General features: G+C 49.3%; 1 protein-coding gene across 1 annotated transcript; it reads right to left on the bottom strand.

The window, feature by feature from the left end:
- Window positions 1–447: 447 nt before the first annotated feature.
- Window positions 448–13,191, bottom strand: LOC311372734 (unconventional myosin-XVIIIa-like; the record flags this gene model as incomplete). Its single annotated transcript, XM_084489690.1, has 11 exons — window positions 12,506–13,191; window positions 11,870–11,935; window positions 10,094–10,181; window positions 9,579–9,685; window positions 8,770–8,946; window positions 7,086–7,296; window positions 6,134–6,276; window positions 5,492–5,592; window positions 5,233–5,296; window positions 4,889–5,033; window positions 448–618 (listed from the first exon to the last, which is right to left on the bottom strand). Coding segments are annotated over exons 1-11 (1,318 nt in total), but the record flags the coding sequence as incomplete, so codon positions are not given.
- Window positions 13,192–13,506: the final 315 nt, after the last annotated feature.

The following is a 13,506-nucleotide window of genomic DNA, read 5'->3' as shown; positions in this document are numbered from 1 at the left end:
GACAGAGAGAAAGAGAGAGAGAGAGAGAGAGAGTGAAGGTGATAGGGAGAGCATGAGAGAGAGAGAACAGAGGAGAGATTGATGAGATAACGAAACAAACAACAGAGAGCGAGAGAGCGAGCGAGCGAGTGAGCGAGCGAGAGGGAGAGAAAGTCAGAGAGAAAGAGATACAAACACAGCGAGCAAGAGACAAAAACACAAATACAGCGACAAAGGTAGAGAAAGAGAGAGAGAGGGAGAGAGACAGAGACGATGATAGAGTCAGAGAGAGTGGGAGGGAGTGAAATGAACGCAGAGAGCGAGATACAGACAAACACAGCGAGATAGAGAGAGCGTGAGCGAGAGAGAGAGAGAGAGAGACAGAGAGCAAGAGAGGGAGAGGGAGGACACGACCACCCTCCATGTCCTCCATGTGTGTATGGGGGGGGGGGGGGGGGGGGGATCTACCTGGGTCTCCGGCGCCCCCCTCCTCGGGGGCGGGCCGGGGGGCTCCGGCCCTGGGCGTGGGGCCCCTGGCCTGGTGCTTGAAGATGGCGGAGGCGAGGTCCTCCAGGGAGCAGCCCAGCAGGTAGGCCGCCTTCTGGGCCCACTCGTGGCGCGCAAACTGCCTCCGGCCAGCTGGGGGCAGCAGAGGGGGAACACACCGTTGTCATTATTACACACCGCATCAAATGTGCTCATGTTTTTAGGGCAGCTAGTTTGGGTTTTTATGTGTTCTTGCTAAAACCTCATCAGACCGCAGTGTTTAAAGAGTATTCGACACTTCATATTTTACGCCGTTCTTTTTGGTTTTGTTGATGTGAAAGCTTCCATTAGCTACCGAGGATTGATTGGATAGACCCATCTTACACCCAGGACGTGGTCTGACCCGGGACGTGGTCTGATCAGACACCCCCTCACTATGGGGGGACCCCAGCTGCCACTCAACACAATCTTGACTGTTTCAGTCCTTGCTCCACTGCGGTGGAACGCGCTGCCCGCTGACCCCAGGTCAGATGGACCCTACTAGTCCTGGCTCCACTATGGTGGACCGCGCTGCCCGCTGACCCCAGGTCAGATGGACCCTACTAGTCCTGGCTCCACTATGGTGGACCGCGCTGCCCGCTGACCCCAGGTCAGATGGACCCGGCACATCTTCCAGCGCAGGCTGAGACTCGTCAGATCCATTCGTCTCTTGTTTCTGCATTGGAGCACTTGAAGCCTTTTGCTTATTTGAGGAATTGTATTTACTCTGAGGATTCTAGCAACTTTCTGGGTGTTGTCTGAATTAGTGAATGCACTAATTCCAAGTATTGTTGAAAAAAGTGACTTAAAAAAAGAAACAAAAAAGGTATGTAATGTGATTTAATGATTCCCAAAAGAGGAATCATCTCGCTCTTGACCCTGAGGGCCACAAGCCCAGTCAGGACCAGAGATTCTTGTTAAGGTTTTACATTTCTATAGATATAAATAACAACCTTAAATATGAATATGGGTTGAATTTGTTGATTATTACACTTTGATTGCTGTTGATTTACCGAAGCACACCTCAGATTCATCTCTTTTAAACCACCACACCTGTATTATTAAGCATCGTTTGATAATATTGGAGTTGCATTGAGACAAATATACTTTTATCTTTAATCATTGTTGTTCATATTATAGTGACCTTCAACCTAATATTATCCATCATCTATAAGCATTTTTATTAATATTGTATTGTCCTTGAAGGGTAAAGTTATCTATGATCTATCAGCATTGTTATTAATATTGTAATGACCTTGAAACTCATATTATCTATTTTCTTTAAGCATTTTTATTAATATTTTATTGACCAGGTCCATAGTTTCAAATAGAGAAAGGCCTGTGTTTTCTATCTCTGCTCTTCACTGGTGACCAGTAAAAATCCACAGATATAATCTTCAACAAGTATTCATATTTAACATCCTGGTCATTTTGTTGGCTGGTTCCTGTGATCTGATTGGTCACCAGGTTGGACTGGTGTGTGTGGTCACTGTGAAGGCCTATCATCTCCCCCTGGTCAGCATGACCCAGACACACTCTGAATGTCATTGTACTGTGTATAATGACAATAAAGGCTTTCTATTCTCTTCTATTCTTCTGAGAAAGAGACAGAGAGCGAGAGAGAGAGGTAGAGATAGATAGATTGAGAGAGAGAGACAGAGAGGGGGAGAGCGAGGTAGAGAGAGAGGGACAGAGAGACAGGCAGAGAGAGGGCATCCTGACCCTTCTCAAACAAGGCGGATGGAGGGAAATAAATGGCTGGAGGGTTTTAGCTTTTTTGCTTTTATTTGTGTATTTTTGGGGGTTCTAAAAATTAAAAAAACATATTGGGCTGCATTTCTTTAATACATCATTAAACATGATTGTTTTTAGATTTTGTACATTTTGAATAATAAGATACTTTGTGGATATATAATTGTTTTTGGGTTTTGTCTTTTGAATTACTTTAAATCACGTTAATGTTAAGTAAGGGATAATCACCGAGAGGCAATAAACAGTTTGATATGCCCGGCTCGTGGCCTTCAACGAGCCGGGCATATCAAACTGTTTATTGCCTTACCTTGAGGTGATTATCCCATTAATTCTACTTCTTGCTTGCCAACATAATAAAACAATTCAAATACTTTAATAATTATGCTTTTTCTTATTCGTATTGCATGCTTATTAAATGTATACTGTTTGAGTTCATCTTCCTCAAAAAGTAGTCCCCTTTAGAACTACGGTGAATAAAGTTAGCTCAGCTGTAGCTAATTAGTTTCTATAGCAACCACACAAGGCTGCATCTGATCACTAGTTTAATAACGTAGTTGCTACATTGTATCTCACTTGCGAAACTATGTATCGACTGACCCTCCGATTTCCAACACATTTTAGAAACTTTTTTAAACAAGGTTTATTTTTACAATGGACCTCATGTTGGAAATTTCAGTGATATAAAAAAATAATACAAGCGGCGTATTGATCTACTACTGATGACGCTGTGCTCAGTCAGCAGCAAGTACAACCGACAAATCAGCCGGCAACCTGCCGGGTTAATGCCCTCCTCCCAGCCAATCAGAATCAAGCATTCTTAAACGAAGTAGAATAACTATTATTAATTGTATTTTCAATCATTTTGAAATTCGTCATCCAAAATCCTCCAAGTTTCGTGTTTATTTTGTTGAGGCCGTCACCACGGCGACCAACGGTCCAATCAGCATCCCTCCATCACCACCCGGAGGTGCGAGCCCGCTCATCGTAGTGAACTTAGGGGGTGGGGGAACCTCGTGCACTAGCAACAGGGAGGGGAGGGTCGTTCATGTGCACACGCGTGTGCACGTATCAAATTGATTCGGCGATGCGGAGCACTATCTGTCTCTAGATAGACTGCTAACATCAAACATGTCGGGAGTGGGGAGGGGCGGGGTCTTTTATCAGCTTCGAGGAGAAGCCCAAAGATTAGAGGAACAGATCTCTGAAGAACAGACACAGCGAGCAGAACTTTAGAACATATATTGAAACGATGTCTCTGGCTGCTGCACTGAGCCGCTCAGCAGGACGGCTGAAGCCTGGATAAAGAACAGAGCCGGAGCAGACACGCAGCGCTCCAAGTTCCCCGATACTCCTGAGGGGTTAAAGTTAAACATCTACAAGTGTGTCTGCGTTGTGAACAGTGAAACCCCAGACTCCCTGGCGCGCCCAGCGTCAGCTCCTACTACGTCTGTATTTATTGAACATGGATATGATGTGTGCGTGTGCATGTGAAGGAGAAAATAGATCGCGTTCTGGCTCCTGTGCGCGTTACGGGCCCATCGGTCGATAAGAGAGAGACCTCTGCTGCCCTCTAGTGTTGGAGTCGGGAACTGCACCACCAAAAATACTTAATTTATTCGCTTCTATTTATTCGCGCGTTTATCCACGCCAGTTGGAGTGCGTTCAGATCGTGTCAGTGAGGAGCAGGTAGGGGGTGGGACATCTTGCTCCGGGATACCGACTCCGATTAGGCTGCAGATCCTGGCGATGGATCCCAGTATCTTTCAGCTGGGAGGCCAACCCTTCTCCCACTACGCCTCGCGTTAACAGCCCGGACGCCGGGGCGGGCACGCTGGTTATTTATGTCTTGGCAGGGAACACCGGTTCCTCTCCCCGGCGGAGAGCAGACCATAATCCTATTACGACCAACATAATTACCCCCGAGTCTGTGGTTCAAGGTGCCGTAGGTATGATGTAACAGCGATAAATCGGGTGTAATTCCTCGGTAATGCCTCAGCGATCTGTCAGCGCTCAGTGAGTGAAACGCTCAGTGAGAATATCTTAGTTCTGATGAGTGGGCCGCCGTAAGAGACGACTCAGACTTTAGATCGCGCCCCACTCTTTGTGACCAACCAGGGCCTCTCGTCCCTCGAGACCTGAAGGTGAAAGCAGGTGTTCCGCAGCAGGGGCGTGGCCGTGTGAGACAGGTGCGTCACCTGGGTCAGGACCGCAGAGTCACTCACCAGCTGCCGCACGTGTTCAGAGTTCACCTCGACTCTGCATAGCCTCCCCCTTACCCCCACCCCCACCCACCCACCCAAACCCCTCTTACACACTCATTGTATGTTTTACATCCTGGCACTTAAAAATAGTACTTAGCATTGTGTAGCATCTTATCCTAGCTATCTGGTTGTATACAGGGGATGGGTTAACCTAGTGATTGTTAGTGCTCGGCACTTGGTTCTATGAGCATCCTTACTGTACCGACAACAATACATTGTTGTTGCTCTTTCGTCTGAGGAATTAACTCATTCTAAGTCGTTTTGGACAAAAGCGTCCAGTGCTAAACGCCCTCAATGTAAAATGAAAGGTGAAAGCAGGTGTTGTGCAGCGGGCCGTGGCCGATGTGGGCGGTGCGGGACGGGTGCCTCACTTTTGGTGGCCCCGGCGGCCCCCAGGTGGTAGATGGCCCCGAGGACCAGCCAGAAGACCTTCTGCTCCTCTCCGCTGACGCCCAGCACCTTCAGGGCCGCCTGCAGCTTGGAGAACTGCTGGGAGGCTCGCTGCTTGTCCTCCGCCTGCGGAACACACGCACGCAGACACACGCGCGCACACACACACACACACACACACACACACACACACACACACACGGACACACCCAGACACACACACATCAGCTTGAGTGAGCCTGGTCTCTGGGTGCCAGTGCAGCAGGCCTGAGAGGGGGAGGTGGACTGAGGGCAGAGCAGGTCTGGAGGCTGAGGGTGGCCCTACCTTCTGGTGAGGAGCGATCCCGAACGCGTGGTTCTCAGCAAAGTGGTTCAGGTGAAGCTCCGTTCTGGAGAGGAGAGACAAAAGCGATCATCCAGATGCGTCATCAACATCACAGAGACTAGGAGCCTCTCAGTCTTAGGGTGAGTGGGAGGGGCGTTGATACAGTCGATAGTATGGTTTTTGTAACCAGGGAGAGGTAGGGCTGACAGGCATTATTCATGAAGAAAACACTTGTAGGATGTCATGCAGACAGGCAGACCTCAAAGAGCTGTCTACTCCAGCAAGGAGGTAGTAGAAGACGTTGAAGGTGGCCTCTCCTTCTGGTCTCCTGGTCACTCTCGTCTTCTCCAGAAGCATCGTCTACCAGGTAGGGGTTAGACAGTACAGAGACAGGTCATTAAAGAGCAGGTGGGGGTTAGACAGTACAGAGACAGGTCATTAAGGAGCAGGTGGGGGTTAGACAGTACAGAGACAGGTCATTAAGGAGTAGGTGGGGGTTAGACAGTACAGAGACAGGTCATTAAGGAGCAGGTGGGGGTTAGACAGTACAGAGACAGGTCATTAAGGAGCAGGTAGGGGTTAGACAGTACAGAGACAGGTCATTAAGGAGCAGGTAGGGGTTAGACAGTACAGAGACAGGTCATTAAGGAGTAGGTGGGGGTTAGACAGTACAGAGACAGGTCATTAAGGAGCAGGTGGGGGTTAGACAGTACAGAGACAGGTCATTAAGGAGCAGGTAGGGGTTAGACAGTACAGAGACAGGTCATTAAGGAGCAGGTAGGGGTTAGACAGTACAGAGACAGGTCATTAAGGAGCAGGTAGGGGTTAGACAGTACAGAGACAGGTCATTAAGGAGCAGGTGGGGGTTAGCCAGTACAGAGAGGTTAGACAGTGTGTTTACCTGGATGGAGGCGGAGGTGACCTGCCCGGCCTGGTCGAAGTCCAGCGCCACCACGTGGGTGAAGCGGCTGGCGTTGTGGTTCATGCTGGTGGAGGCGTGGCCAAAGGCCTCGAGGGCCGTGTACACCGCCTGCCACTTCTCCGCTGCAGAGAACCAGTGTTAGGAGTGACCCCCAATCCTCTGTGTAGCGTTCAGACTGACCCCAGTGTGTTCAGACTGACCCCAGTGTGTAGCGTTCAGACTGACCCCAGTGTGTAGCATTCAGACTGCCCCCAGTGTGTAGCGTTCAGACTGACCCCAGTGTGTAGCGTTCAGACTGACCCCAGTGTGTTGGTTCAAACTGACCCCAGTGTGTAGCGTTCAGACTGACCCCAGTGTGTAGCGTTCAGACTGACCCCAGTGTGTTGGTTCAAACTGACCCCAGTGTGTTCAGACTGACCCCAGTGTGTAGCGTTCAGACTGACCCCAGTGTGTAGCGTTCAGACTGACCCCAGTGTGTTGGTTCAAACTGACCCCAGTGTGTAGCGTTCAGACTGCCCCCAGTGTGTAGCGTTCAGACTGCCCCCAGTGTGTAGCGTTCAGACTGCCCCCAGTGTGTTCAGACTGCCCCCAGTGTGTAGTGTTCAGACTGCCCCCAGTGTGTAGCGTTCAGACTGCCCCCAGTGTGTAGCGTTCAGACTGCCCCCAGTGTGTAGCGTTCAGACTGACCCCAGTGTGTAGCGTTCAGACTGCCCCCAGTGTGTAGCGTTCAGACTGACCCCAGTGTGTAGCGTTCAGACTGACCCCAGTGTGTAGCGTTCAGACTGACCCCAGTGTGTAGCGTTCAGACTGACCCCAGTGTGTAGCGTTCAGACTGACCCCAGTGTGTAGCGTTCAGACTGACCCCAGTGTGTAGCGTTCAGACTGACCCCAGTGTGTAGCGTTCAGACTGCCCCCCAGTGCGTAGACTCACCTGAGAAGGTCCTGCTGGGGCTCCCTGCGATGGTGACCAGGTACTGGACCAGGTGCTGGGCGTTGGTGGTCTTGCCGCTGCCGCTCTTGCCCAGCAGCACCACGGACTGGTCCTGCCGCGTGGTCAGCAGGCTGCGGTACGCCGTCTGGGCCATGGCGTAGATGTGGGGCGCCGTGTCCTCCCGCCGGCAGCCCTTGAACATGTGCATCACCTGGGGCACACACACACATGTACACACAGCACACACACACACACACACAGGCACACACATATACACATTAGTACAAATACCACTACAGGATAACATAGTGTACTGTAGTGTACTATAGAAGACCTGGTGTACCATAGTATCACCAGAGCAGCTCAGAGTACTGCCTACCTTCTCAGAGTACTGCATTCCTCCTCAGGGTACTGCGTACCTCCTCAGAGTACATTAGGTGTAGTACTGCATACCTTCTCAGAGTACATTAGGTGTAGTACTGCATACCTTCTCAGAGTACATTAGGTGTAGTACTGCATACCTTCTCAGAGTACATTAGGTGTAGTACTGCGTACAGGTGTAGTAGTACTGCGTACCTCCTCAGAGTACATTTCAAGTGATCAGGTAGCAAGTTCCAGGACTTTGCTCCTTTCACAGAAAAAGCTGTCTGAGTGAAAGATGTTTAGCAGAATGAAACCTTACAGTTGCCACTTGAAGCTGCTCTGGTGGATCTGCTGCAGCTCTGTAGTCTCTTAATGTGTTTACAGAGAGGCTGAGGAGCAAGTCCATTTAAACACAAGCTTTACATAGTGGAAATCAATAAAGTTTGAAAACTTGAAATGTTGTATTTGCTTAAAATGCGGCAATGATGGTACCTAATTTGCTTTTTGGCCAAGATTTTCAAGGCCCGATTGTAAAGGCACTCAATGGATTTAATTACTGGTTGGCCTGGGACCAGGTAGTTAAACCATAGGACAGATGTGAAAGTATCATTGAGTTTAAGAACAGCAAAGCACATTCAAATGTCAAGCAATTTCTTATCATCTTGAAACAGCTAAGGTTAGCCTTAATCGTTTTACAAATCTTTTTTGCATGACTTTTATCTTTAATTTTTTTCATCTTTAATTAATTCTAACATTCAAGGATTCTGTTGCAGGTAGCTTTTTAATGGAAAAACAGATCGATTTTGTTTTCTTAGTGTTTAGTGTCAAACAGCAGGCATCAAGCCAAGCTGATAATTTTTCTAACTTTTTCTAAATTTTTGTAGCATATTAGGTGTAGTAATTTAGGTGTAGTAGTTCTACATACCTTCTCAGAGTACATGGCGGGGGTAGTAGTACTACATACCTTCTCAGAGTACATGGCGGGGGTAGTAGTACTACATACCTTCTCAGAGTACATGGCGGGGGTAGTAGTACTACATACCTTCTCAGAGTACATGGCGGGTGTGGTAGTACTACATACCTTCTCAGAGTACATGGCGGGGGGCAGCAGTACTACATACCTTCTCAGAGTACATGGCGGGGGGCAGTAGTACTACATACCTTCTCAGAGTACATGGCGGGGGGCAGTAGTACTACATACCTTCTCAGAGTACATGGCGGGGGGCAGTAGTACTACATACCTTCTCAGAGTACATGGCGGGGGGCAGTAGTACTACATACCTTCTCAGAGTACATGGCGGGGGGCAGTAGTACTACATACCTTCTCAGAGTACATGGCGGGGGTGCTGACGGGGTTGAGCACCACCATGTTGGTGCCGGCGTGCGTGTGGGCCAGGTTGCCGCCGTAGCGCTGCCGCAGCGTGTGGATCACGCTGGACTCGTTCAGGTACCGCAGGGACCCCAGGTCCTCCACCCGGTCCAGGTGGGGGGGGTTCGCCTGGGGTCAAGGGGCACAGGGTCAGGGGTCAGGGGTCAGGGGTCACAGGTCACAGGGTCACAGGTCAGGGGGCACAGGGTCAGGGGTCACAGGTCAGGGGTCACAGGGTCAGCTACAGTCATGCTCCTTCGTTGTGTAGCTCACACATTAAACTACAATACTCTTATATTTCTATTCTTTATTGTTCTTGCCGCTAGCGGATTTTAAATATTGACTGAATAGTAAATAGGTAGTAGGATAGTAAATGGTTTATAGAATAGTAAATAGTTTATAGTAAATAGTTAATAGGATAGTAAATGGTTTATAGAATAGTAAATAGGTAATAGTCAATAGTGAGTGGAAAAGTGAATGGAATAGTAAATAGTTTATAGGATAGTAAATGGTTCATAGAATAGTAAATAGTTTATAGTAAATAGTTTATAGGATAGTAAAAAGTTGATGGAATATAGTAATAAGTTAGTAGAAGAGTAAATAGTTTATAGAACAGTAAATAGTTAATGGAATAATAAGTAGTCTCTAGAAAGTCTAAAGATAGTAAATAAATGATAGAATAGTAAATAGTTGATAGAATAGTAAAAAGTGAACAGTAAATAGTTAATGGAATAGTAAATAGTAAATAGTTGATGGATGACCTTCTCCACATCGTCTTCGTCGACCTCCAGCAGAGAGCCGTCGCTCTCCAGCCGGACCTTCACCTTCCCCTCCGGCAGACTGCCCGCCTCCGTCTTCAGCAGGGTGGCTACACAGAGCAGGGACCAACCTTTATTTACACAGCGCTTTACGTACGACACACGGTGCTTAAGGAGGCGGCGGCAGCGGGAGCAGGGAGCGAGTTGAGACGAACAGGAGGCTCCACATATGAACCACAGGGGACCGTTTTGGTCGGAGTTAAACAAAGAACATTTTCTACAGTCCCTTCATAAACAAAATCTCAAAGGAAAAATGTGTTTCTATTTCAAATCAAGTTCTGAACTTTCTTTCCAAACAAGTTCTTCCATAATGATATTCAACTTATTCTTTAAATAAGTTGAATATTTTATGTTTTAGACAGAGACACAGGTGTGTGTTTTATGACAGTTGTGAAGAACTTGAACTGCTGGAGGAAAAGGCAAAAAAAAACACACACACACAGCTCAGCTTCACTGACCTAGGGAGAATCCATCTTTGTGGACCAGCCATACTTTGTCCGTCTGGTACCAGGCCTGCTCGGCAGCTAGCCGCTCCTCCGTCTTCTCCTGTGGACCGTCCGACAGCACAGAGGTTAGATGATGAGAACCACACACACAACTGTGTGGATGAACCATGACGCGACACTCTGAACAACATGCCTTTGACCTCGTTCCCTAATCCCCCTCCCCCCCCGCCCCATCAGGAGTTAATAAAGTACATGTCATCTCATTCGGAAAAACATTGTTAAAAGTGCAAGACTCTAGATGAACTCTGAACAAGTGAGTCTTTTGATCATTGAGCCCCTACAGCCTGATACATGAGAGTCCTGAAGTCACAGCACAGTGCACTGGATGAGGCGACTGCTGAACGGCTGAACAGTAAACGGTCTAACCGGTCAGGGAGACCAGGAGCTGGCTATGAATAAAACCAGCCAATAATAGATTCATCACGGAGTTAATTAGGCCGTGAGCCCGTTGCCTCTGTGACACGTTGCATTACATGAGAGGAGTACTTTAGACTGCAGGTGATGAGGCTCAAGCGCGTCATGAAAACACACGGTTGGCCCCAGAGCCAGCGCTGTGGTGAGGGTGATCATCTCAACACACACACACACCCACACCCACCCTCTAATGTGACAGAGCGAACAGCGAGGGCAGGTCACCGTGGTGCTGGAGAGGAGGCAGCGCGCTGGCCGTTCCCCCCAGGCTGGGTTTGACCCGTCACAATGTGTGTGTGTGTGTGTGTGTGTGTGTGTCGGTGTGTGTGTGTGTGTGTGTGTGTGTGTCACGGCTGTGTGTGTTTCCTGTGTGGTTGTGTTCCCAGTAGTGTTTGTCCCTGTTCTGTTTGCATGTCTCTGGCCGTGCTCAGCTGTGCTGCATCAGTGGAGCTGATTGGGAGCACCTGGACCGCTCGTCTAGACTTTAAAGCCACAGATTCCCGTTCCCAGGGGGAGGCTTTTGGTCTTGGGACGGCTGGCTGGCGCTGCCTCTCTGGGATTTGTCTTGTCTTTATGATTTGGACTTTGTTGTGTGTAGTAATGTCATGTCCTTTTCATATGTTTGCGTAAATAAATCCCACTGGTCAGGTACTTTTAAAAGGTGTTCTTTCATATTTGGGGTCAAGGGTGGTTTGTTGCTAGCCCCAGTAGGGCCAACTAGAGGTGGGGCATAACTGTGTGTGTGTGTGTGTGTGTATGTGTATGTGTGTGTGTGTGTGTGTGTGCTATTGATTGAAGTGGGCCTGCCCATAATCAAGTCCACTGTATAGGTTATGTAGAACCAGTCACAGGTTAAGTATCACAGACACACACCTCAACTCTCAGGCTTCACCCCCTGCTGTTTATTAACCATTACAAGCCACCAACGGATCAACCTCTACCAGATCTCTCCCATCATGCATCTGGGTACTGGGCACTCCCACTTGTGATGTCACTAGAGTGGCAGACGTTGAAACAGCTTGTAAAGGGCTAACAGCTACGTCCCACCAGGCGGTGAAATAGGAGACTTCAACACTGGACGCAGCGAGCTCTAGACTCTGAAACACGCAGGAGATCACAAGGGATCATGCCGGAAGACGCGGTATCACGCGGGAAAAGACACGGGATCACGCGGGAACACTCGAGAAAAAACGTGCGGAATACGAGGTGTTACTTGGGGAATACGCTGGGAGCATGTGAATCACACGGGAACATGCACGATCACGCGAGAACACCAAGGATCACGCGTGACGTGGGGGACGAGGTGCGAGGTCAGACCTGAGCCTGCGTGGCGGCGGCGTGCGCGGCCGTCAGCAGGGCCACCGGGTCCGGAGCCGGGCGGGGCTGGATGGAGAGAGCAGCAGGGGTCAACAGGACACGAGCAGAGGTCAACTTCAACTCTCGCACGCACACACAAAGGCACACATACACGCACACACGCACACACGCACCTACACACACACACACACACACACACACACACACACACACACACACACACACACACACACACACACACACACACACACACACACACACACACACACACACACACACTCGCGAGCCAAGTCAATGTGATGCAGCGCAAAACGCTGTGAGAATCTAAACGAGGCATTAAGACGCCGATCTGAGTGGAGCCGCGAGAGCCTGACTCGTAGCCAGCCAGCTAAGTAGCGGTGACCATTAGCAATCACCATTACCATTACCCCCTAGCAAACATTAGCCGACGGCCCCCATCGACCACAGTAGCAGCCATTAGCATTAGCAACTACAGTCTGTTAGCAACCATTAGCTTAAGCAATCACTGTTGGCTGACCAATCGATCAGATGGCAAAGAAACTGTCGACCTATGAATGAAAGCTCATTTCTCCTAAGACACACTAGCTGAGACGCTGTTTGTGCACCGTGCTCTACCTTTAAGCAGCTCTTTAAAGGTGTGGAGAGGGACACCAACGCCATGCTAACGGTACCTCCTGATACTCTTTGTTGTGTGACTTCAACAACACGGAAACCACACAGTTCCTCATTCTGCCACCTCGCCACCCCCAGACCCCCCCGTCACACTACTGATGAAGGCACTTCTAGTTCCTGTGTGGCCAACAGAGGCATATGCACCAGGAGGGGATGAGGCCGGGCGTGCGAGCATACAGGAAAGGCCCAACGAGGAGAGAGAGCGAGAGAGCGAGAGAGAGAGAGCGAGAGAGAGAGAGAGAGAGAGAGAGAGAGACTAACACAGTGAGAGAGACGGAGAGAGAAGTGAGAGAGAGAGAAAGAGAGACTAACACAATGAGAGAGACGGAGAGAGAGACACACACACACACACCAGCACAATGAGAGAGAGGGAGAGACACACACATACACACAACAACACAGAGACAGAGAGACATACAAACAGAGAGAGCGAGAGAGAGAGAGAAAGAGAGAAAGAGACAGACAGGCAGACAGAGATAGATACTGAGACAGAGATAGAGGGACAGAGAGACAAAGGGAGAGACGGAGACAGAGAGTAGAGGCCTCCCCTCTTTGGGGGAGTGGATTCTGAGGAGGAGCAGAGGGCAGCATGGGGCCAGGTGAGGCCAGAGACCGGGTTCTGTACCTGGGAGGAAGCAGGGCTCTTGGCAGGCTATGGAAGCCATGCAGGCAGATGGGGCCACCAGGAAGACCAATCGATCACAGAGAGGAGAGAGAGACAGAGAGACAGAGAGAGAGAGAGAGAGAGAGAGAGAGAGAGAGAGAGAGAGAGAGAGAGAGAGAGAGAGAGAGAGGGACAGAGAGAGAGAGAGTGCGAGAGAGCGAGAGAGTCACAGAGAGGAGATGAGAGAGAGAGAGAGAAAGAGAGAGAGAGAGAGAGAGAGAGAGAGAGAGAGAGAGAGAGAGAGAGAGAGAGAGAGAGAGAGAGAGAGAGAGAGAGGAGA

This window comes from Micromesistius poutassou (assembly GCF_964030765.1).
Source record: "Micromesistius poutassou genome assembly, contig: SCAFFOLD_1411, whole genome shotgun sequence".
Lineage (NCBI taxonomy): Eukaryota > Metazoa > Chordata > Actinopteri > Gadiformes > Gadidae > Micromesistius > Micromesistius poutassou.
The sequence above is the reverse complement of the archived record's forward strand: the minus strand, read 5'-3'. Positions and strand labels throughout refer to the sequence as shown.